Source organism: Stegostoma tigrinum, chromosome 6 (genome assembly GCF_030684315.1).
Source record: "Stegostoma tigrinum isolate sSteTig4 chromosome 6, sSteTig4.hap1, whole genome shotgun sequence".
Taxonomy (NCBI): Eukaryota; Metazoa; Chordata; class Chondrichthyes; order Orectolobiformes; family Stegostomatidae; genus Stegostoma; species Stegostoma tigrinum.
The window spans coordinates 79306960-79333160 of record NC_081359.1 but is presented as its reverse complement, the minus strand read 5'-3'; the positions used below and the strand labels follow the sequence as shown (position 1 = coordinate 79333160).

Below are 26201 nucleotides of genomic sequence, written 5' to 3'. Positions count from 1 at the left end.
ATCAATGATATTATGAGCTTCTTCACTGCTAACTCAGATATGCTCACATGTAGCCTGAATCAAAGATAGAAGAGGTATATAAGAAGTGCAGCGAGTAGAAAACGTGAACCATGCCAGGTATTCAAAGGAAACAAGTTGGGCCATTTAGGACTGAAATGAGAAATTTCTTCACCCTGAGAGTGGTGAGGCTTTAGAATACTGTGCCACCGAAAGTGGTTGAAGCAGGACATTTAATGTTTTCAAGAAGGAGTTTGATATTTTTCTTCGGATTGAGGGATCAGAGGGTATGAAGAGAAAGCAGGAACGGATACTGAGTTGGATGATCAGCCATAATCATACTGAATGGTGAAGCAGGCTTGAAGGATTGAATGGCCTATTTGCTGTATTCTAGTGTATGATGCAAGGTGGTCCATAAAGGCTAAGAAAGGCGAGCATGTTAAGTTTATGTTTAAAGTGATGCAAAGCAGACACACATTTAATTTAAAGGGATGATTGTTAATATTTGTAGTAAGCGTTGAGGCCAAAGTGAAGAGTTTTAGCATAAGCCCGTAAGCAATTATAGTGAAATCCGTTGGGTAGCTTCTCCAAACAATATATAAGCTTCCTTAATTTAGCCAGCATGTCTTATCTAATGGATTCTCCTGTCATTTTGATGCATGAGTTTTCAGCAAGTCAAAAAAAATGATCGGTTTAAGCTTAAGTTTATGAGACTTCGGGCCAAGTCTTGATTTGCGTAAGTGATTGCAAATACTGGCTGTAAGGTCAGTCTTTTAGGGATGTTGAAGTCATTGGCTTTGTGCTTTGCTTGTTTAACCTGAAGGTATTAGGCTCTGGTCTTCCCAAATGTTGACATTGTCTAAAGGCAGTGTTGTTCATTTAGGTCTGTTTAAAGGCAGTTTTATTTTCTTTCTCCCCCTGTGTGTTGGAATCCAGCTTTCATGCTCTGAGGGTGACTTTTAGATTGCCATTATTTCCGGTCTGGGGGCTCCTGTTCCTGTGCTCAACTGGCTGGGGAACCCTGCCTTTGGTATGTGGAGATCCTTCATGTGAGCCAGAAATCCCATCTAGAACAATATTAATCAGCGCCACAATAATAACTTACACTCCTATTGCATCTTAAACATAGTATAACATCACAATGTGATTCATAGGAGCCTTGTCATGTAAAAGTTTGCACCACGTATCCCAGAAAAGGGGATCAAGTATATAAAGAGATATTAAGGCAAAACACCAAGAGCTTGATCAAAACGTACTTTATATCAAACACATTAAAGGAAAAAGATATGAAGAGAGGTGGAACTTTTGCAGCTTTGGTAGTTGAAGGCACAGTTGCCAGCATTAGAATGATTCAAAACTGGGGATGTGCCAGAGCCCATAATTGAAAAATGCAGACAGGTCAAAGGGCTGAAGCTAGCAACATTGAGCCACAGATTGATTTGAAAATGAGGATGACTATTTTGAAGTCAGGTGTTGTGTAACCATGAGTCGATACAGGTCAGCAAGCGTTGTAATAGTGGAAGAACAGGATCGGACGAGAGAAGCGGAGTTCTAGATGAATATTGCAATGCACAGAAATTGGGAGCCAGAAGTCTATTGGAAGAGACAAGTCCAGAATAGATGAATAAAACCTAAAATTTGCATAGAATAAACAGTATAAGGTATTTTAATGATATCTCAATGCATGTATATAATTAAACAGAAGTAAGATTATGATCTTTGAAACTGCACAATGTACGTCATCTGGCTTTTGTTCTATTCTGGTGTCTTGATCAATTTTAATTTCTTTTTACAGTGAGACTGGTTTTTCTGTTTGCCATCATGCCACTTCCTGTCCTACGATCAATGATGTCGAAGTTAGTCTCACCTCAGGATCAAGGTCAATTATTTAAAATACTTCATGCGTCTGATGTTTTATATAGTTTGTATCCATAAATGTATATAACATGTTGGTTTCCATTCAGAGGATTGATGCATATTGTGATGGTAATGATTCTGAAACTATCAATGTTTTTTGTCATTACTTCTCTGAAAGTGATAGCAACTTGTAGAGCCTGCATATCTGCCACTAAACATGGAAATCTATAAGCAGTATTCCACACTTGTCTGGAAGATGTACTTTTGAAATCTCTCCCAAAAACTGCAAATCAAAAGGAAATCATTGAACCAACAAGAGCTTCCTCACTTAAAACTAGCAGTGTCACTCTAATGGAAATGAAAAATTCATACCTTCTTTTTGAGGTGTAACTGTGTTCTTAACAAAATAGTGAATTCATATCATTTCTAAACAACCTCATGGGACCTGGAATGTCATATTTGTTGAATATCATAGAGTCATACATCACAGAGACAGGCCCTTCGGACCACCAAGTCTCTGCCGACCAAGAAATACCCAACTGCACTAATCCCATTTATCTGCACTATAGCCTACTTTGCCCTGGCCTTTTAAATACTCATCTAATGCTTCTTATATGTTAGAGTACCTGCCGCCATCACCCTCTCAGGCAGGTAGCACATTCCATATTTCTACCACTCTCGGAGTGGATTTTATTTACTCCAATCTCCTGTAAACCATCTTAAACCTGTGGTCTCTAACACGTATGCCATGACTCTGTGCCTGACATAATATTGTATACCTCAATCAAATTCCCCTTCAGCTTCCCCTTCTCCAAGGAAAACAAACCCACCCTATCCAGTCTCTCCTTATACTGAGACTTTTCATCCCAAGCAACATTCTGGAATTTCCTCTCCACCTTCTTCAGTGCAATCATGTCCTTGTAATAGTGTGGCAAACAGGACTGTACACAATATTACATCTGTGGCTTAACAAGATTTATTTGCTGCTATTTTTTATCGCCTGGCTAATGAAGACAAGCATATCATATCCATCCTTCACCACAATATCCACCTGTGCTGACACCTTCAGGAATCTGTGGACATGTACAGCAGTGTTGCGTTGTTCCTCAGTACAGCCTAGGGACCTAGCATTCACTGTGTACATCTTTCCCTCATTAGACCTCCCAAAATGTATGACCTCACACTTATCAGGATTAAATTCCATTTGTGCCATTTTGCCATCTGATCAATGAGACCATCCTCCTATCAACAATATTGTCAATTTTTGTAACATCTGCAAACAAACTAATCATACCTCCTATGTTCACATCCAAGTCACTAACGTCCATAATAAAAAACAAAGGTCCAGCACTGACCCCTGTGGCACATTGCTGGTTACAGGGCAGCAATAACAAAAAAAGCCCTCCACCATCACCCTTTGCCTCCCTTTTGTAAGCCAGTTTTCGGCCCAGCATGCTAACGTGCCTTGGATCCCATGATCTCTTACCTCATGAAGCACCCTTCCATGTGGAACCTTGTCAAAGGCCTTACTGAAGTCCATGTAACCACATGATCTGCACTACACTCTTAAATACATTTAGTCGCCTTTTCAAAAAACACATTTAAATTAGTCAGACAGGATCTCTGTCTAACAAATCTGTATTGACTATCCCTGATAAATCCCTGCCTTCCCAAGTGTTAATCTCATCCCTCAGAATTTTTTCCAATAACTTTCCTACTACTGATGTCAGACTAACCGGTCTGTAATGACCTGGCCGATCCCTGCTGCCTTTCTTGAACAGAGGGACCACATTAATTATCATGCGGTCATCTGGCACTTCAATTGTGGCCAGTAAAGTATTAAATATATCTGCCAGGGTCTCAGCAATTTCCTCCCTTGAATCCCATAGCAGCCTGGGATACATCTGGTCATGCCTTTGCCCTTCAGTCGGAGGGGAACATGCTCTTCCTGAATTCTTACTACGTTACTTTTAATAGGTTCCCACTTTCCAAATGTAGATTTATCTGCAAGTACCTTCTCCTAGCCTGTTAAATCTTGTCTAATGGTGTTGAAATTGGCTTTATCCCAGTTTAGACTTATAACTTCTGCACTATCCAGATTACTTTCCGTAATGACCTTGAAACTTACTGAGTTATGGTCAGTATCTCCAAAATGCTTGCCTACTGAAACTTAATCGCTGTACTGGCTTCATTCCCTAGGATTAGGACTAGCAGTGCCCCATCTTTAGTGGGACTGTCTGCATGTTGGTACAAGAAAGCTGTTCTGGATCACTTCAAAACTTCCATCCCTTCTAGTCCTTTCACACTAAGGTGGTCCCAGTTAATGCTCGCAAAGTTAAAATGCCACACAACTATAACCTTGTTTTTCTCATGCCTTTCTGTGATTTCCTAACATATCTATTCTTTTATCTCCCACTGACTGTTAGGAGGCCTGTAGTATAATCCCAAAAAAAGTAATCACCCGTTTTTTATTTCTGAGCTCTTATTTGATGACCCTTCAAGAACATGGTCCCTCACTATTGCAGTGATTGTTTCCTTAATCAATAATGCAATGTTCCCACCTCTCTCTCATTCCCTTTATCACACCTGAAACTTCTATAACCTGGAATGGTGAGCTGCCAAGCTATCCTTCCTTCAACCATGTCTTTGGCACCTACTTGACAGTCTTAGCATTCCTTGCATATCTGATTGGAACTTGCTCCTGATTTTGCAGTTACTCTGTGCCCCAACCCTCAGCCAAATTAGTTTAAAACCCGCCAACAACATGAGCAAACCTCCCACCAAGGATTTTGGACCCATTCCAGTTCAAGTGCAGTCTGTAACAGGTGTTACCTACCCCAGGACCTGTCCAAATGACCTAAAAAATCTAAAGCTCTCCCTCCTACACCATCCCTTTAGCCACGCATTCAACTGACCTGTCTTCCTACTCCAGTACTCAGCATGTGACATAGGAAGTAAACCAAATATCACAACCTCTGTAGTCTTCCTCTTTAATTTGTTTTCTAACTCTCTCAATTCCTGTTTCAGGACCTCATTTTATTTTTTACCCATATCATTGATACTGATTTGTAGCACAACTACTAGCTGTTTACGCTGCCCTTTCAGAACGGCCTGCAGCCACTCTGAGACATTCCTGACTCTGACACTAGGGAAGCAATATTTGAGATAATAAAATGTGAGGCTGGATGAACACAGAAGGCCAAGCAGCATCTCAGGAGCACAAAAGCTGACGTTTCGGGCCTAGACCCTTTTGGCCTGCAGTGTTCCTCCAGCCTCACATTTTATCATCTTGGATTCTCCAGCATCTGCAATTCTCATTATCTCTGAAGCAACATTTGAGAGTCTTGTTTGCTGCCACAGAATCTCCTGCCAGTTCCCCTTACAATCGAGTCCCCTATCACTAAAGATCTCCCAGTCGTCTACCTCCCCTGTTGTGCAATAGAGCCAACTGTGGTGCCATAAATTGGCTATTGCTATGCTCCCCTCTGATGTCATCAGGAGATTTACCTTAATCATATACATGTATTCCTATCATTTATTTTACCATCTGTAATATTTCAAAATTAAAAGTGTAGGGATTCTGAGATTGCATTCCTGGTTTGCTGCCAGGATCTGAGAGCTGCTGCACTGATTGACATCATTGTTGCTCAAGCAGCCATTGGAAAGGAGGATTTCAGAGATACTAGACCTATGGGGGAACTTTCTTCAAGGTCTGCAGTGAATGTTGTTACTTTTCAAAATGTTCACCTTATTTTGTAACTGTGCAATTGTCTCCAGCTTCCTCTTCTAGCCCATTAATGTGTTTCGTGTGTCAGTTGTGGGTCAGGGTGGTGCTCTTGGCTCTGAGTCAGAAGATGATTGGTTCAAGCTCCTTCTAGAGATACGAGTGCACATTTTTGGCTGAAACTTCAATGTGTCACCTGAGGCAGTTCTACATCAGTGGAAATGCTGTCTTTCAGATGAGATGTTCATCTGAGGCTGCTGTCAGATCCATGTTAAAGAAAACATGGCACTTTTTGAAAAAGAACAGAGGAATTTGCCTGATGTGACCAAATGAATTATCTACGTACAGTATATTGGCTGTTCATCACTGTTTATGATTAAAACTTCTTTCATAGAACACTAATGTAACTAATCTTGAAAATAGCCTCTGCTCTTTTGGCTCCTCTCCGAATCTAGCATAGAGCAGGATTCCTAGTTTTGCCTGTTGTAAATGGATGTCAAACTGGCTTTGGAAGGCTTTGCCAAGCCTTTGTTATTATTTAATGATGGGATGAGCTGGCTGGACCAGTATTTATTGCTCATTCCTAATCAAATAGAAGATGATGGTGAACTGCCTTTTTGAACTGCTGCTGTCATAAGTGTGTTAGTCCACCCACAGTGCTATTAGAAAAGAAGTTCCAAGATTACCTAAGCATAGCCCAGAAACAACAATCTGTTTCCAAGTCAGGTTGGTGTGTGGCTTAGAGGGAAACGTGGGAGTTGGTGGTGCTCCTGTGAATCTGTTGGCCTTGTTGGATCAGCTTTTGTTTCCAAACAATATGATCTTCATGTTTCAGTAGCTCACAAGGAAGTCTTGCCTTTACTCGGTGAGATATGTCAAAGTACCATCAAATAAAACTGATCCAGAAATTCGCATTGCCACAGACCTTCCTCAGGCACAAAATTAGTTCTTCGCCTGTTTCAGCAATTATGGTGGTCGTCGTATTAGTGCAGGTTATAAATCAGGCATAATGCTTCCCACTGTATGGTTTGAGATGTTCCATAGGTATCCAGTTTAAATGTTAGAACTAATTTAAAATGATAATTAAGATTTTCTTCTGGTATTCATCTGGCCATTCATACAAGCAATTAAATTGCCAGCAACTTCTGGCACTGTAAGAATGAAATAGCACCATTTACTGGGTTCAGCCACTGCTTTCAACTAATGGTCTGCCATAACTATGATTTCTGAGAAGAAGACTTAGCTGATCTGACTGTTTTTGGTTGTCTTGAGTCTTTTTATTCACTTAGCTGATGTGAGTATTGCTGGCTAGGCCAGCATTTATTGCCTATTCCTTGTGACCCTTGAGAAGGTTATCATAAGCTGTCTTTTGATCCAAACAATAGTTTTGTAGAGTTGCCTCAAGACTTGAAGGATGAGAATGAAAAGCAAGGAAAGCAGGAGACAGCAGCAGAAGCTTACATATGAGTGAAGAGGTTAGCTCCAGAGTTCTATGATCATACCCATAGTCGGCCCTGGAAGAGCACAGCTCCTAACTGAACATCTCACATGCCTCCATTTCACAAAGCATGTTGTCACTGAGGGTGGTGAGAGTAGGTATTAAGTTCTACAGAAGTGCTAGCCATGGTGAATTGCTCCTAGGCTTCTGGTCACACCTTCAGAACCAATCGTTTTAGGCAGTCACCTGTCAGATGATAGATAATTTCTTCCCCTCAACTCTCCTGCTTGCTGGACTTGTTTCCTGGTCCTGTTTTGATTGTCTCCATCACATGGGTAAATGTAATTTTCAGTGTTAACAGCAAACAATTGTTCACCCTCACTACAAAATCAGATACAGCTGAAAACAAATTCTGGACCGACCAACCACATACGTCAGGTTGTTGGCTGGCTCGCCAAGCTGTCTGGTTATCGTACAGACATTTCGTCATCATTGTAGGTAACATCAATAGTGCAGCCTCCAATGAAGCAATGTTGTTCTACTCCACTTGGAATTTATATGATCTGGCCTATTAAGTTGAGTTGTGTCATTTCCAGTTCTGTTCTGCATGGGTTTGTATAAGGTGTCTAATTCCACATGTTTGTTGATTGCATTGTGGGTTGAAAACCAGGCCCCTAGGAATTCCCATGCATGTCTGTGGTTGGCTTGAGCTAGGACGGTCACGTTGTCCCAGTTAAATTGATGGCTTTCATTGTCCGAGTGCACTGAGATGAAAGTTCGCTGTGTTGTTTAGCTACTAGTGATGTTCGTGTATCCTAATGGCTAGTTTTCTTCTGTTCTGGCCAATTTAATGTTTGACTTAATGTCATTGCAAAGTATTTTGTAAGCTACATTAGTCCCGCATGTCACAGGTAGAGGGCCTTTGGTCCTTGTGAGTTTTTCTCATAGTGAGGCTGCTTGTTTGTGTGTGACCACGATTCCTAGTGGTTGTAAGAGTCTCCTGGTTGGTTCTGCTATGTTCCTGATATAGGGTAGTGTGGCCAATGTATTGGGGCATACCGTATCCTCTTGGTGTTGTCTGTCTAGTAGACACCTGCAGATGAAGCTGTTGGGGTATTCATTGTTAGCAAGGACCTTGTAAAGGTGCTCGTCCTCCTTCCTGCGTAGTACTGGTGTTTTGTAGTGAGTTGTGGCCCGTTTGAATAGTCCCCTAACACAGCTTAGTTTGTGAATGTTGGGATGATTCCTGTTGAAACTGAGGATTTTGTCAGTTAAATTCATGGCCCAAATACACTGGCCACACTACCCTATATCAAGAACATACCAGAATCAACAACAATACTCCTCCGACCACTAGGAATCATGGTAGTGCACAAACCCGCAGCCACACTATGACAAAAACTCACAAGGACCAAAGGCCCCATACCCATGACATGCAGGACCAATGTGGTTTACAAATACTTTGCAATGACTGCAGCAAACATTACATTGACCAGATTGAAGAAAACTAGCAATTAGGATACATGAACACCAGCTAGCAGCAAAACGACACAATGAACTTTCCCTCATCTCAGTGCACTTGGTCAATGAAGGCCATCAATTTAACTAGGACAACATGACCATCCTAGCTCAAACCAACCACACACACACACGAATTCCTAGAGGCTTGGTTTTCAACCCGTAATGCAGTCAACAAACATGTGGCATTAGACCCCATATACAAACCCATGCAGAACAGAACTGGAAATGACACAACCCAACTTAACAGACTGGATCATGTAGGTACCAAGCAGAGTAGAACAGCATTGTTTCATCAGAGGCCACACTGATGATGTTACCTCACATGGTGACGAAACATCCGAATAATAGCCAGCCAGCTCGGTGAGCAAGACAACAATCTCACCCACAACCTGAGCTACAAATCTTCTCAAGAATCTTAGGCACATGTGTCAAATTTGAATCTTACAAAGTACAGTGTCCTGCCAGGTCAGAGAAAGTACCAAGCACAATGAAATACCTTCCTTGTCAAGCTGCACAGAACATCACATTCAGAAACCCCTATTAAACAGCTGTATACAGATTGATGCTAAGTGGAAGTAGGAAAACAGCATTTCCTCCATCCTGGCCAGTGGAAAGCATACTCTAACCTAGAAGAGGTACACTGACTGCAGTATGTCAGTGCAATCTGTCTGTGGTTGTTCAAACAATAAGGGATATGCTAAGTTTAACTCTACCGTCAATCTACTTTTTTATACATTATACCATCAGAAATTATGCTACATCATTAAACATATATCTATACCTTGATTTTTAGTTGTTAGCTTTATTTGGATGTATGGTAATTAGCTTCATTAAATTAAAAAATGATAATAGTTTCAACATACAGCTGGAATATGTATCAGATGTTTGGCTATGTGCTGCATGTGATTTCTCATTTATTAGCCATAAAGACATAACTAGTTCATTTGATGTTCCTTCTGGCTTGACGAAGCACAATGCTAGGAGCACAGTTATGTAAAATTACCACCTTTAGGTAAGAGTTAGTACAATCCTGACGGCTACTGTTGAATCCATAGTGAACCTTATGTTGCCCCAATATTTCTCCAATGCAGAAATTTGTTGTTTTATTTTATCCACTGTGCAGAAACAAGCCATTCAGCCTAGGAAAGTGATGGCTTTGTGGTATTATTGCTGGACTGTTAATCCAGAGACCCAGATAACATTCTGAAGGCCTGGGTTTGAATCCTGCCACAGCAGACGGTGGAATTTGAATTCAATAAAAATATCTGGATTTAAGAGTCTAATGATGACCATGAACCCATTGTTGATTGTCAGGAAAAACCCACCTGGTTCACTAATGTCATTTAGGGAAGGAAACTGCCATCCTTACCTGGTCTGGCCCACATGTGACTCTAGACCCACAGCAATGTGGTTGATTCTGAACTGCCTGCTGGGCAATTAGGGATGGACAATAAATGCTGCCCTCATCCTGTTAACGAATAAAGAAAAAAAATACTCCCTGAGTACCTCCTCCCTCAACCCATCTTACACCAAAGAAAGTTATTTTCGGTTGAAGAAGTAACCTGAACTAGTGTATGTTTTTTCGAGAGATTCTTGTTTTGCACCATCACTAACATGGTTTTATTCTCCTTTGTTCATTTGCAGGTGTTCTCTTTGCCTGTGTTGCCTGTCTTGAAAATTTAAGTGCTACTGTTTCCTCCATAGTTTTCAATACTGTTTATGCTGCCACCGTACAAAGCTTTACAGGCTTCAGTTTTTTGCTGGGAGCATGTTTATGCCTGATTCCATTTTGTATTTTGTGGTAAGTTCTAGTGTGATGCATCTGAATCAGAGCCTTACAGCACAGAAGGAAGCCAGATGGCCCCAGTGGCATCTTGAAAATGTTATGTAATTAGTCCCATTCCTTTATTCTTTTCTTGTTTTCCTTCAAATGTTTCCCCTTTAAACTTAGAATTGTACCTGCCTCCATCACCCTTGCAAACTGTGTATTCCCAATTATAACAGCTGCTGTTCTTTTCTCTCAAGTTTTCTTCATTCCTTTTGTGCTTTTTATCAATTACCTTGAATCTGTATGCTATGGCTATTTACCTAACTGTCAATCCGATCATCCCCAAAAGAAATGACGTCTGCTGTACAATTTAAATTCCTATATCAACATTGATAATAAATATTGTTTATTTATGTTCAGGGATGAGAGACTTGCTGACAATATTAGTGTTTGCTGCTGATCCCTAATTGCCCTTGAGAATATAGTAGTGAGCTACCTTGTTATGGTGTAAGTACGGCCACATGATCCTTACGAGGAAAGGCTGAGGGACTTGAGGCTGTTTTCATTAGAGAGAAGAAGGTTGAGAGGTGACTTAATTGAAACATATAAAATAATCAGAGGGTTAGATAGGGTGGAGAGGGAGAGCCTTTTTCCTAGGATGGTGACAGCGAGCACGAGGGGACATAGCTTTAAATTGAGGGGTGAAAGAAATAGGACAGATGTCAGAGGTAGTTTCTTTACTCAGAGAGTAGTAAGGAAATGGAACGCTTTGCCTGCAACGGTAGTAGATTCGCCAACTTTAGGTACATTTAAGTCGTCATTGGATAATCATATGGACGTACATGGAATAGTGTAGTTTAGATGGGCTTGATCAGTATGACAGGTCGGCACGATATCGAGGGCCGAAGGGCCTGTACTGTGCTGTAATGTTCTATGTACTCTATGAAGGGAGTTCTGGGATTTTGACCTAGGGACAGTTTAATTCCACTTCGTGATGCTGTGTGACTTAGAAGGGATTTTGATGGTGATAATCACATGCATCACTGCACTTATCATTCTAGGTGCATGAGGTTGTTAGTCTGGAATATACTAACAAGGGACCCTTGATGAGTTCTGCAGTGTGTCTCCACATGATCCATATGAGGCAATAGTGGTGGAGGGAATGGATATTTTAGATGGTGGACAGCGTGCTTGCAATGCAGACTACTTTTACCTGTATGGCATTAAGCATCTTTAGTGTTTTTGTAGCTCCGGGCACTTGGAGAATGTTCCATCATGCTGCTGACTTCTGCTTTGCAGAGAGCCTTTGGGAAGTTGGAAGTGAGTGACTTGCTGCGGAATCCCAGCCCCTGACTTGCTCAGCCAGTTCAATGAGATTATGTTAATGTTAACTGCCATGGATTATTGTCGTAGGATTCCACAATGGTAATGCTGTGGAATGTTAAAGGTAGATGCCTTGTTCTTTCTTGGGGAGATTGCCATTAGTGTTCACTTGTTGAATGTTATTTCCACCAACCAGGCCTAAGCTGAGTGTTGCTCAAGTTTGCTGCATGTGGACAGCAACTGGGGAGTTCCAAGTAGTATTGGACTCTGTGAATTCATTCACATTTATCTTACATTGGAGGGAAATTCATTGATGAAACAACTAAAGATAGCTGCACTTAACGTACTACCTTGAGGAACTCCTGACCTGGGAATGAGGTGATTGGCCTGCAACAACCACCATCTTCCTATATTAAGCTCTGAGCTAGAGACTGTGGTTCAGTATAATTCTTTTGTACTGATGGTCCACAATACCGCAAGAATGCCCAGTTTTGATCCTCTGAATCTCTGCAAATTAGCATGATGGTGGTGCCACACAAAGATGATGGAGCATGGCCTCGCTGTTTTCACAAGTGGCCACTCCTATCAACACTGTCAAATGCATTGGTGGCAAGTAAATCAATGCATCAAGTCAAGTCAGCTTTTCCCTCATCGATTTTTCTCATCCATTGCCATAGGCCTAGTCTAAAAGACGTGCCTTCGGGATTTGGCCAGCTGTGCCAATAATGGTGCAATTGAGCCATTCTGCATGATGGAGATTGAAGACCCTCACCCAGACTACACTCTGTGCTCAGCTGAGGAAGGTTAGTAGCTGGCACCAACAGAGGTTTCCTTGCCTGTGTTTAGCTTTATGCTAAGAGGACTCATGAGGCTTGGTGTCAACATTAAACACTCGCAGAACAACCCCCTCCCAATGTATACCATTGTGCCACAATTTCTAGTGCCCGTGTGTGAAGTTATCACACTGGAAATTGTCAACTGAAAATCAGGGGCTAAAAGTGCAGAATCAACCATCTACCAGTACAGATTTCTTTGGCTGCCCACACTGGCTGAGGTAACATGAAGGCGTTGTCTTCTCAACCTCACCTAGGTTGTGGTGACCTCAAGTTGAACCCCTACCAGTTATATTTCTGTAATGAGAGTTCACCCTGTGGTCCTCTGGGACCATGGCAACTTTATCTTGCAGATATAGCGCAAGCAGTGGACACAGAATTGAGAATGTAAACCAAGGATTGAGAGACAGATATGCAGGCTAGGTGGATTAGCCATGAGATATGCTTGGTTTCAGGGATTGGGTAGCGGAGTGGATTGGGTGGGCTGCCCTTGAGAGGATCCATGTCGACTTGATGGGCTAAGTGGCTTTCTTCCACACTGTAGGGATTCTGTGATTCAGAGAACCATGGGATAGTCATTGGTAAATCCACAAGATCAATGCAGATAATGAGCTGTGTCAAGAGTAGCTTTATGGAGATGTGAGACCAAACACAGGATACCACGAGGAGCTTGAGACAGTCAAGCAAAGGGCTAACAATGCATTAAGGAAATGTGGAGTTTGCAGTCACTAGAAGCAAGTGGAAAGCAGAGAAGGTAGATATCATTGAGTAGAATGTACAGCAGACAAAAAAAAGTACGCATGTCAAACATCTGAGTCAAAAACAGAAATTTCTGGAGGAACTCTGCAGGTCTGGCAACATCTAAGGGGAGAAAGCAGAGCCAACATTTCAGGCCCAGTGACCTCTCAATGTATAGGAAGATAAGTGCCAGGATAAGATCTGAGTTATCACATATATTTTGGAAAATTGGAGCAGGAAAAGGAAATAGGCTACATGAGTATACCACCGTTACAGTAGAACCTGGAGACAATAAGGATTGCAAATGCTTGAAGCCAGACAACGAAGTCCTGATGAAGGGTTTTAGCCTGAAATGTTGACCTACCTGCTCCTGTGATGCTGTCTGACCTGCTGCGCTTTTCCAGGCTCACACCTATAGACTACAGTAGAACTTGCCCAGTTCCAGTTGAAAACAGAGACTTGGATTTCATAATAAAACCCCGAAGCTGGCGGACAAATGGATTTTGACTTGCGATGAAATGGATTAATTGTGTAAGATCTAGTGCACTAGACAGATTGCTTTAATCATTTGATAAATGTTGATAAATCCGATGCATAAGAACTAGGAGTAAGAGTAGGCCTTTCAGACTTTTAAGGCTACTGTGCTATTGAGTGAGATCGTGGTTGCTCCCATTTCTGAGACAATGTCCTCTGGATCTCATCTACCCCAAACAGAGGAAATACCATTCCTGCATCCACCAGTTAATCTGTCTTGGAATTTTTAATGTTTACAGGAGATTGCCACTCATTCTTCTAAAGTCCAAAGAATAAAAGCTCAGTCTATTTAATCTTTCCTCATAGGACAGTCCCTGCATCCCAGGAACAAGTTTGTGAAGCTTGACTTCACTCCCTCTATGGAAAATATATAAAGAGATCAAAACTGCACACAATGTTCCAGGTGTATTTTGACCAAGGCTTTATATAACTGCAGTAAGACATCTTTACCTCTCTTGCTGAAACCCTTGTGTAACAATGGCTAACAAGTTATTTGCCTTCTTAAAAGTTTGCTGTACCTGCAACTTAACTTTCTCTGACTCGTGAACAAGGACAGCAAAGTTATTATTGAACTTCAACACTTCCCGGCCTTTCACCTTTTGAGAAATACTCTGTATTTGTAACTTTCCTGTTCACTCAGCCTCATCAAGTCCCCTCAAAGTGTCTTTGCATCTTGTTCATCGATCACACTTTCACCTAGTTTTATGTCATCTGCAAATTTGGAAATGTTATATTTAATCCCACATCCAAGTAATTGAGATAGATTGTAAATAGCGGGAACCCAAGCACTAATCCTTTGACTGCCATGCTCGTCATTACCCGGCAACCTGAAAATGGTCAGTTTTTGTGCTCCTAAGATACTGCTTGGCCTGCTGTGTTCATCCAGCTCCACACTTTGTTATCTCCAATTTACTCCTACTCGTTGCTTTATATCCATGAAGCAGTTCTCAGCCCGGGGTATCAACCAACACCAGCACCTCTCCAAAAAACAATCCTATGTCTAATTTTGTTTCTTTACCTCCTGTATGGAGCTTTATCAAAGCTTTCTGAATATCTAAATATACCGCATCCAAAATTCTCTTTACTTATTCTTTCTAATAAAATCCCTACAGGTTTATTAAATATGATTCCCCTTTCTTAAATGCATATTCACACTGTACTGTCCTGCCGTTATTTTCTAAGTGTCCTGTCACCAGATCCCTTATAGTTTCTTGCACTAACCCTGTAACTGATGTTAAACCAACAGCGTCTGTAACTGAGATAATGGGAACTGCAGATGCTGGGGAATCCAAGATTGCAAAGTGTGAAGCTGGATGAACACAGCAGGCCAAGCAGCATCTCAGGAGCACAAAAGCTGACGTTTTGGGCCTAGACCCTTCATCAGATTCATCTAGGCCTGAAACGTCAGCTTTTGTGCTCCTGAGATGCTGCTTGGCCTGCTGTGTTCAACCAGCTACACACTTTGTTATCAGGGTCTGTAACTCCCTGTTTTCTTTCTTCCTCTTAATTTAAATAATGGGATTAAACTTCCCAGCATGCAAGCTGCAGAAACCATTCTAGAGTCTAGAGAATATTGAAAGATGGCCACATGCATCAAAATTTGCACAGCCACTTCTGTCAACAGTTTCAGATGTGGATCATCAGGTTCAATGAATTTATCTATTTTAAGTCCCTTTAGCTCCTCTAGTACTGTGACAACTGTTTGAAACAAATATTAATATCTTGAAGTTGCTCAAAAGTGATAGTTACCAATTTCCTTTTACCAACCTTTACCAATTCACCATTCTTGTATAGATCAGGATTTTTTTTTTTCAAATTTACTCTAGCACATTGCATAATTCAGTTCAGGGCAAGTTTCACATTGGCAATATCCAAATGAACTTGACTGGAAGCTTGGAAGAGCAAAAAATACTTCCCAAAATAGTTGTTATTTGCACTGTAACTGTTGATTGTGCTCAAAACAGAAGGTCTACCCCAGTATTTTAAATGTTTGAATTTGAGGTACAGTATTGTGAAATTTCTTTATCACTATCCGTATGTTGTATTGTCTTCTCTTTCAGTTTCTTATTCTGGTGGAAGCCTCAAGAGGAAAGTTACACTGGACTGCTGACCAATGAAAGCATCAGTTAGTTCTCATGCAAGCTTTCATTTACTTTAGATTGCAGTGAAGTTACATTTTCAAAGCCTCTCCGTGTGCCGATCTATTTGCTTGATCCTGTTATACAAAAATGGGAAGAGTACGCAGCTCTGCAGTAGTTCAAAACTGAGATTTGGAGCAATACCATTAGTGTCAGAAAGTATCTAATATGTATTCATTGCAATCCAATCTGATTCATTTAGCACTATCCCTTTTAGAAAGTATATGAAATTAAGGTTTCAGAGTAGATTTGTACATGAAATTGCTGAGACATCATAATTAAAGTGTGACCAAAAGCAAAATGTTACAAATGTTGGAAATCTCAAACCAAAACTGCAATAAGGAGAGAGGATATTTTGGAAGGGTCCTCAAACAAGTCTTTTTGGGTAGATCTTCGGAATGTTAAGAAGGCAGCTACTTTAAGAATGTTCGAGAAGACTGTTACTTTTAAGAATGTTAAGAAGGCAGTGTATTATAGGCCTCCAGTGGGAAATAGGAGCAAATATGTAGACAGTTTACAGAGATGTGTAAGAGTAGTAGTCAGGTAATTATGTGAGATGATTTCAACTTTCCCAACGTAATTTGGGATCATCATAGTGTTAATGATTTAGAGTGGGTGAAATTCTTGAAGTGTTCCCAGAGGACCTTTTGTATCAATACATCGAAGGCCAACAAGGGATGGTGCAATTCTGGATCTGGTTCCAGGATAAGAAGCCAGACAAGTGTTAAATGTGGCACTGGGGGAGGATTTAGGTGATAGCAACCACAACACGGTACAGTTCTTAGTTGTTCTGCACAAGGAAAAAGATGACCTGCAAAAGACAGCTTTTGATTGAGGGAGATAATGCGAACTGCAGATGCTGGAGAATCCAAGATGAAGGGTCTAGGCCCGAAATGTCAGCTTTTGTGCTCCTGAGATGCTGCGTGGCCTGCTGTGTTCATCCAGCTCCACACTTTGTTATTTTAGATTGAGGGAGGGCAGGTTTTATTTTTTTTAAAAAGCGGGATCTGACCACAGTTGACTGGAAACAGCTTCTTGTGAGTAAGTCGACAGTTTAGCAATGGGAGGCAGCCAAAATGGAGCTGGGGGAGAGAAGAGGTCCCACATGTACTCTTTAGAGGGAAATGTAGGAGCAATAAGTTCAGAGAACCCTGGAGATGTAGAACAGTTCACGACTGGATAAAGAAGAAGAGCAGGGCTTTTAGCAAACTCAAAGAGAGCAATTCAGCTGCAGCCCTCGAACAATACAGCAAGTGCAGGAGGGAACTTAACAGCAGTTCGAAAAGCAAAAAGGGGGCATGAGAAAGGACTTGCAAACCGGACAAGAGAGAATCCTAAGATATTTTATAAATACATTTAAAGGGAAGAAGTTAACCGGGGAAAGAGCAGGGCCCATTAGGAACCAAGGGGGCAACCTGTGTGTGAAACCACAGGATATCGGAAGGGTGTTGAATGAATACTTCTCTTTGGTCTTCATTCTCGAAAAGGAGAACATAGGTATGGAATTCAGGAAAAGGAACAGTGAAGAAATTGCCCAGCTTGACATTGGAAATGGGGAGGTATTGGAGGTTCTGCTGCACTTAAAAACAGACAGATCCCCAGGCTTGGATGATTTGCATTCAAGGCGGCTGTGGGAGGCAGGGCAGGACATTGCAGATGGCTCTTACGCACATTTTTAATTCCTCTGGCCCCAGGAGAAGTGCCAGGAGACTGGAGAATGGCTATTGTGGCTCCACGTTTTAAGAGAGGTGATAGAGATGAACCAGGAAATTATAGACTGGTGAGTCTCAGATCAGTGGTAGGCCAACTATTAGCAAATTTCTGAAGGAGCAAATTGGACTGGCATGGTTTAATTAGGGATAGTCAGCATCGCTTTGTCCGAAAGAGGTCATGCCTAACAAGTTCGTTAAAAATTTTTGAAAATGTGATCAAGTGTGTGGATAAGAGAAACTCAGTTAATGTAGTTTGTATGGATTTTATCAAAGCTTTTGACAAGTCCCTTAAGGGACTGAGTAGGTTAAAGCACGTGGAACTGACAAAAACGTGATGAAATAAATCAGAAACTGGCTTAGTAACAGGACGCAAAGGGGACTGGTAGAAGGCTGTTTCAGTGAGACTGAGACAGTAGTCCATTGGCCTACTACAAGGATTGGTCCTGAACCCTTGCTGTTTGTTATATACATAAATGATATAGATGAAAATGTTGGGGGAATGTTAAGCAAATTTACAGACAGCATCAAGATTGGTAGAGTGGCTAAAAGCAAGAAGATGGGTGTAGGTTACAGGACAATATAGATGCGTTAGTCAAATGGGCAGACAGTATTTTTAAAAATTCATTCATGGGATGAGGGCGTCACTGCCTAGGCAGCATTTATTGCCTATCGCTAATTACCCAGAGGACAGTTAAGAGTCAACCATATTGCTGTGGTTCTGGTATCACATGTAGACCAGACCAGGTAAGGATGGCAGTTTCCTTCCCGAAAGGACATTAATGAACCAAATGGGTTTTACCAACAATTGACTTAATTCCAATTTTTTCAATAGCATTCAAATTCTACTATCTACCACGACGGGATTCAAATGCGGGTCCCTGGAATGTTACCTTGGTCTCAGGATTAACAGTACAGCAGGCATACCACTTGGCTATCGTCTCCGTGATAAGTGTCAGGTGATGCCCTTTGGAAGAAGAAACAAGAGTAGTTAATGAATGGCAGGACGCTGGGTAGCTTAGAAACAGAGGGATCTTGGGGTAATGATTCACAGATCTCTGAAGTCAGCAGAACCCATGAATAGGATAGTCAAGGCATATGGGAAATTTGCTTACTTAGTGTATGCAGTTCTGGGTCACCTCACTCCAAGAAGGATCTGATAGCATTGGAGTGGATACAGAGGAAGTTCACCAGGGTGTTGCCTAGAATGAAGAACCTGAGCTTTAAGGAGAGACTAGACAGGTTTGGCTTGTTCTCTTTAGAACAAAGAAGTCTACGGGGGGGTGGGTGTTGGGGGTCGCCATGATAGAGGTAGATAAGATCTTGAGAGGTATAGACTGGGTGAATAGAAAGCAGCTGTTCCCCTTGGTTGAGGGGGTCAATCATAAGAAGGTCAGAGGCAGAGATTCAGAGGGGATTTGGAAAAAATATTCACTCAGCTGGTGGTGTCAATCTGGAATGGTGGGAGGTTGGAAATTTTACAACCTTTAAGAAATGTTTGGATGAGTACTTCAAATATCATAATATTCAAGGATATGGGTAGGCACCTGAAATTGGGATTAGCACACTTTTACTGGTAGTTATTTTTGTACAAACCCAGTGGAACATAGGACCTTTTCTGCATTGTATGAATCTATGAAAAACTAGCCAGCTATTTTCATGGTCTTTCATATGGATGTGAAGAAATTTTCTATGTTACATTTTTGTTAGAAAATGTGTTTCAGTTAATTGTCAGAAGAAATTGGCTGTGAGGGAGAGATGTTCGAACACTTCATTCAGTGTCCTGACTGATGGGATAAAAATCTGTCTTTTTAATGGGTTTGAAATAAAATTAATTTCTGCAGCTTTAACCCAGTCCCAGAGTATGAAACAACATCTGTATTAATTGAAAGTAATGAGCAGAAATTGTCTATTTTTTGAGATTGCATGGAGTCTTAAATAAACAGGCAACTAACAAATTAACTAAGTGTCATCGATGCAAATAAGACTTAGTGAACATTGACTTGACTCTACCATCAATGGGATCAATACCCTGAAAGATAATCCAACATAAACTAGTTGCAATGACCTTTATTATTTATTCTGCTTTCTATTTCGATATTACTTCCAAGTTATTGGAAGTTATTACTGAAAGAATTGCATATTATACCATTGTCAATTCACTAATAAATCTTTAATTGCAAAAATGGACTTGTAAACAACTATAAATACATTACAATTTGAATATTACAGAATTTACAGTAGTATTCAACTTGACCCATTTAATGTGATTTTAGGAGATGTAATATTTAAGGGGAGGCAGTAGCAGAGTGGTAAGGTCACTGGGCTAGTGATCCAAATCCTAGGTTAAAGTCTGGTGGAACATGGATATAAATTTGAACTCAGTAAAAACATTTGGAATGGAAAGGTACCTAATGATGACCGCTGTTGTTTGTCATAAAAGCCTTCTGGTGAACGAATGCCCCTTGGTCTATGTGTACCCCCAGACCTTTGCAGTTGACTCTTAATGTCCTCTGGGAAACTCAGGATAGATAATAAGTGCTGATCTAGCCAGTGACACCTACATCCAATGAACGAATAAAATCAAAATTCCAAAATGCATTCAGGTATACAGACTGAGCGTGAAAACAGTTTAAGCTTGAAATTACAGGAAGTGCAAAAGATTTTGCTCTATGTACAAGAATGTGCCATAAATTATTTTAAAATGTCTAAGGTCACTGGATAGACTTCACTTGTAACGTCTTCCAAGTTCAAACGTTCACAATTAGCCAATTTTGAACTCATTGCCATACCTTATTGTGAATCATGTTACTCTTTAATTCAGCCATCATCAGCATGCATCCTTGACACAAATATTTATGAAAAGCCAAGAATATAAATGTGTTTCCTTGTCCATCATTTTCGTAAAGGAACAAATTCCCATATCAGGCATCAAATACTGATGTGAATGACTGTGTCCAGCTATGTACAGTAACACTGTTGCTCAATTCATTCTCCTTCAAACATTTATTCAGTTTTGATTTCAAATCCACTATTGAAAATGCTTTCACCAAACCACTACTAGTGTAATCCAAATCCTAACCATTTATTGTGTCAACATGATTGTCCTCATGTTAAATTGTGTTACTGTTTTGCTCTTGTTTTGGTTTACAAAATAAAGCAATGTTTCCTGTCTTCCAGTCCTGTGTTCTTCAGATGTAAAGCATTTATTCTTTTCACGTTATTCCTCATTCCTAAATATGGTAACAATGGTAATAGTTTGTGACAAAAGTTGGTAAATTTTCTTCAGAACATAAAACATTTGTTTTCAAGTTTGCAGTGTACCATGTCTTAGCAAGTAACTTTAACTGTGATTTCAAAAATACTTTTACTTTGTGACCAAGAAATAAACAACTAAATTTTAGAAGTCAACTGTATGATTATTAATGTTTGATCAGTGAACTACAAAATTAATATAACTTAAATGTGACACTAAATATTTCTTCAGAATATATATGTGTGCTGTTTCCATCTTGAACTCTAACTACTTAATTATCTCTATATCAGTCTGGGGGCAGCCTGTTCTGGCTTCTGTGGCTCTGGGTATCCACTCTTCAGTTGTTATAAACAGTTTCTTAATCTTCCTCTTTTAAACCTTCCACAATTTTAGACCCTACCATCAAATCTTCTAGACTTCTCTGCTCTAGGCAGTACAGCTCCAGCATCTCCAGTCTATCTAAGTAACTCTAATCTTTCATCCCTGGAATCATTCGAAACAATCATTACTATAACCTCTACACAAAACTCAATTTTTGGGCATGACACAATAGGGCAAACATTATTCCAAGTGCTGAAGATTAAATTAATATGTTTGCTCTTGAGTGTACATGTGCTGCAGCATAAGTACAGGTCTATTCCTTTTAATTTTTTTTGATAAATCTTTCATCTGAGTGTTGCCCTTGAGGATGTGGAACATGTAAAATTTGGCAAATTATTGTTTTGGGATGAAAGAAAATTTATCATTGTGCTGAGCTAATGTACTGCTTGAGACAATCTTGAAGTAATAAAATGTGATCTTTTGTTAGTTCCACAAAACTTGCTGAATGTTTTCATTTCCTCAAATTGATCTACTCGTGTTAAACTGTATTGCTGTTTTGCTTATATTTTAGGCTCACAAAATAAAGAAAAAGTAGTTTCCATGTCATTGTCTTCAAATGTAGAACATTTGTTCTTTTCAGATTATTCCATATTCCTAAATATGGCAACAAATTATGAATAATTTTAGACATGTTGATAGATAAACATACTTCACAACATGAAACATATATTTCCAAGGTGACAATATATCACATCTCAGCATATAACTACTTTAATGGTGACTTCAGAAATATTTTTGCTACATCATCAAGAAAGAAGTAAATAATTATATTTTGGAAGTCAATTGTACAATTAATGTATGATCAGTAATTGTGAGCTACAAAATTAATGTAAACTCTTACAGATTTATAAAGCCATATATGAGCCATTTACAAGCAGTAACAAAATACATTTTGCATCTTTCATCTCGTATTTGTCACAGTATATTCAGGGGTGAGGTGGGGAAATCTTTATTGTGACATTGCTTGATTGCAATATCTTTAAACAATGCTCATGGTAAGTTTATTTGCCTTGTGGATGCCACCAACTAGAATCCTAAGGGCAGTTTGATTCAGGCTGCTTTTCTTGCAGAGATTGGAGTGCCCCGTTAGTGGACTTGCCGTGTAATAAATTTTGCATACCAACTCATTTCAGTGGAGAAGAAGCTTTCAGCAATGCTTTTTAAGGGTTTATCCATTACCTTCTGTTGGCATGGTTAACTATTTGGTCTTTTTTGGCTATTTTCTGACTGGAGAATCTTAATTCAGACTGTGGAGATGGTGATCTCACTGGCGCTGCACAGCTTTTCAAACAGTTTGCAGCTGGATGGTCCAGTCAATCTGCCTTTGGGGTTAGAGGATTTAGATAGCAGCAAGGAAGTTACGAGAGAGCAGGAGCAGCTAGAGGAAAATGCAGCAAAAAGTCAGTGAGAAAGAGAGCAAATTGCCTTTTACTATTAACACTAATGGAGGATAAAGCTATGATTATGATTATTCAACTTTTGGCATTGGGAAGCAGCACAAAAATTTGTGATGGTGTGGAAAAAGCCATGAGGTAGGTCACTGATATTCTGGGACTTTTATGACATCATATTACGTTGCCAATGCATTGGTGCAAGTGGCCTGAAACTTCCAACCAATGTTCTTAATCTGACAGATGAAATAATGATCAAATATAATATTCTGGTCAAAATACCAAGTCCAATGATAGCTGTCAAGAAACCAATTGCCAAGTCCCACTTTCTCCAGTCTACTTTGAGAAGTGAAACTTTTCCATTCCTGGGACTATTTAAAAAATTTCTTACACTTTTTCCCATTGCATTCACAAGCTTCTGAAAGTGTGGCTTTCAGAGCTGCACATAATCCTCTGGCCGAAAGCAAATCAGTATGTTACACAGGTTTAGCCTAACTTTTGTACTTTACGTCCCTATTAATGAAGCCGAGAATACTGTTTGATGATGTTCTGCATATACACCGCAATGTCTGTCTGCTCCTGTACACGCTTGAAAATCATACAGTTTATACAGTTTGTCCATGTTTTTTGTGCTGACATGTTATCGCCTCTCATTTCTCCACATTGAATTCATCTGCTACATATCTGCCGCATTTCTCCTACTTTGTCAGTGGCCTTTTGAAGTGCAGAACCACCCTTCGTGGTTTACAATGCTTTCAAGTTTTGTGTTGTATGCAAGCTTTAAAATTGTCCCCTGCACAAGAAGATTAACATTGTGAATATGAGTCAGGAAATGCGAAGACCCCAACTGCAACCACTGGGAAACTCCACAGCAAACCTCTCTCCAGCCTGAAAAATATTCACTGTCCATTACTGTTTCCTGTATTTCAGACAATATTTGTATCTATATTGCTGCTGTCCCTTCTTATTTCATGAGATAAACATTTTTTCTTTGAAATCTACCGTATAGATATTTTCATCGACACATAAGTAGCATTACGATCATCAACTCTTCTTCAAAGAACTCCAAGTTGGGGATATAATGGCAGAGTGCTATTGTCATTAGGCAAGTAATCTGGAGACGCAAGTAATGCATTGGTATCCGGCATTTGAATCCCATCATGGCAGGTAATAGACTTGAAGTAAAAGTGTAATGGTGACCACAAAACCATTGTTGATTGTTGCAAAACTCATGTGGCTCTATAACGTACCTTAGGGAAATTGTCCTTATCTGGTCTGTCCAGACCCACAACAGTGTGGCTAACCATTAATTGCCCTCTGAAATGGACTAGTCAGCCACTTAGTTGTATAAAAATGCCAGAATGTCTCAAAAGAACAATGAAACCGGATGGACCACCTGACACTAACCTAGATACCAGAAACATGAAAAACAGAATCAATCTTGTTGCACCTGCAAAATCTCTCTTACTAATGTTTGGGAGCAAATACCAAAATTGAGAGAGCTGCCTCACAGACAAAGGCAAGCAACATTACGGCAAAGTCATCATCATGGAAGCATACTACATACAATGTTCCGGATGATACTGGCAATATCCCTAGTTATGCCTTGTCTCACTGATAGGAAAGACTCAGGAGAGGTGGCAGTACATTAGGATACAGCTGGGATCAAGTAGCCCTTGGAGTCCTCCACATTGACTTTGAATCCCACAAAGTCTCACGGCATCAGGTTAAACAAGGGCAAGGAAATTTCCTGCCGATGATTAGGTAACCACCCAACCTTCTGAGTCAGTACTCCTCCATGGAACACTACTTGGAAGGAACATGGAGGGTGGCAATGGAAAAGGCTGTCCTCTGAGTGGGAGACTTCAATGTCCATCGTCCAGAATGGGTTGGCAAGACCATTAAATGAGCTATGACTAAATGGTGGAGTCCTGAAGGAGTAAGCTGCAAGGCTGAGTCTGCAGCAGATGGTGAAGGAGCCATCAAGGTGGAACCTCATATTTGACCTCATACTTAACAAAGTACTTGTTGCAGATGCATCTATCCATGACTGCAATGATAGGAGTGACCACTACATAACCCTCATGGAGACTAAGTCCTATCTTCGCAGATACAACAATGTGGTGTCTCCAACTGTCTGAATGTACTCTGCATAGGCTGCAATCTCATGGAGGCACCACAGTGACTCCAGCTATTGCTTTGGTTCCAAAACCTGGGGCTCAAAGTTCTGCAGCTGGTGACACTTTCTGCAACTTGCACTGACCCTTGTGTTTAATACAATGAAACATCCTGAGGCATTTTCACAGAGTTTGTCATGCTGCAAGCTAGGGGTATGCAGACAGATAGGGAATGAGTGACCACCAGACAATCAAAGTGAAACAGACAGAGTCCCCTGAGATTCTGCACAAGAACAGTTTTTCATTCTGGATGTTGGTGAGGTCAATGGTTCTTCACAGGAGCACAACAAGCATCAGCCTGTAGCATCATTGGTGTGTGGATGTGGAAGTCAATGACTGAGCCAGTATTTATTGCCAGCCCTAGTTGCTCTCAAGAAGCTGGTGATTAATTGCCTTCTTGAGCCACTGGAGTTCATTTGGTATCGGTAGGCCCGGAATGCCTCTCGGGATTGAGTTCCAGGGTTTTGACCTAATCACCCTGAAGGAATGGTGATTCATTTCCAATTCAGCATTGCACATGTTTTGGAGTGGAATCTGTAGGTAGTGGTGTTCCATTGTAGCTGCTGTCTTTGTCCTCCTACCTGGTACTGGTCACTGGTTTGGAAGCTGCTGGCTAAAGAGACTTGAGAATTTGTACAAAGTATTTTGCAAATGGTACACAAAGCTGCTACGATGCATCAGTGGTGGAGGGAGGGGATTTTTGAAGAAATGGTGCCTATAAAGTGAATTCATTTGTCCTGGATGGTGTGAAGCCTCTTGTGTGTTGTGGAACTGTACACATTCAGTCACGTGGGGAGTATTCTATTACGTTTCTGACTTGTGCCTTATAGATAGTGGACCGGCTTTAGGGAGTCAGGAGGTGAATTACTCACTACAATATTTATAGCCCTGGGCTTGGTCCTTGGCCACAGTATTTATGTGGCTAATCCAGTTTAGATTCCAGTTAAAGGTAACCGTCAGGATATCGGTACTGGAGGACTCAGCAAGGCTAATGTCATTAAATGCAAGGGGGTGATGTTCAGTATCTCTTTATTTGAAACCCAAGGCTGAGCTACATAAGGAGATATTGGACTACGTCTTGGTTCAGGAATTAGATCTTCAGAACCCTCTTGATAGATCAGAGAGGAGTGTTCAGTGTTTGGGAGGGAATTCAAGAGCTTAAGGGCAATATTGCTTAAGGCACACCATAATGAAGAAGATGTCAAAACTGAGGATATACAAGAATCAGCACAGGAAAAGGCCCTTCGGCCCTCCAAGCCTGTGCTGATGCATTTTGTCCTTCCATATTAAAACTGTTTTCACTGACAGGATCTGTATCCCTCTATTCCCTTCCTATTCATGTATTCGCCCAGGTGCTTCTTCAATGCTGCAATTGTGTCTGCTTCCACCACTTCTTCTAGCAAAGTGTTCTAGACA

The 26201-nt window shown here is 40.6% G+C and overlaps 1 protein-coding gene across 5 annotated transcripts in view; it reads left to right on the top strand.

The window, feature by feature from the left end:
• LOC125453500 (lysosomal proton-coupled steroid conjugate and bile acid symporter SLC46A3-like) overlaps positions 1-21761 on the top strand; it is a 34413-nt gene extending 12652 nt beyond the window's left edge. For all 5 annotated transcript variants that reach the window (XM_048533186.2, XM_048533187.2, XM_048533188.2 and 2 more), the window contains 3 exons: positions 1793-1876; positions 10182-10338; positions 15794-21761. In XM_048533186.2, the coding sequence (XP_048389143.1) occupies positions 1793-1876; positions 10182-10338; positions 15794-15863 (311 nt within the window). In that variant the 3' untranslated portion in view covers positions 15864-21761. The remainder of the gene's footprint in view (positions 1-1792; positions 1877-10181; positions 10339-15793) is intronic.
• Positions 21762-26201: the final 4440 nt, after the last annotated feature.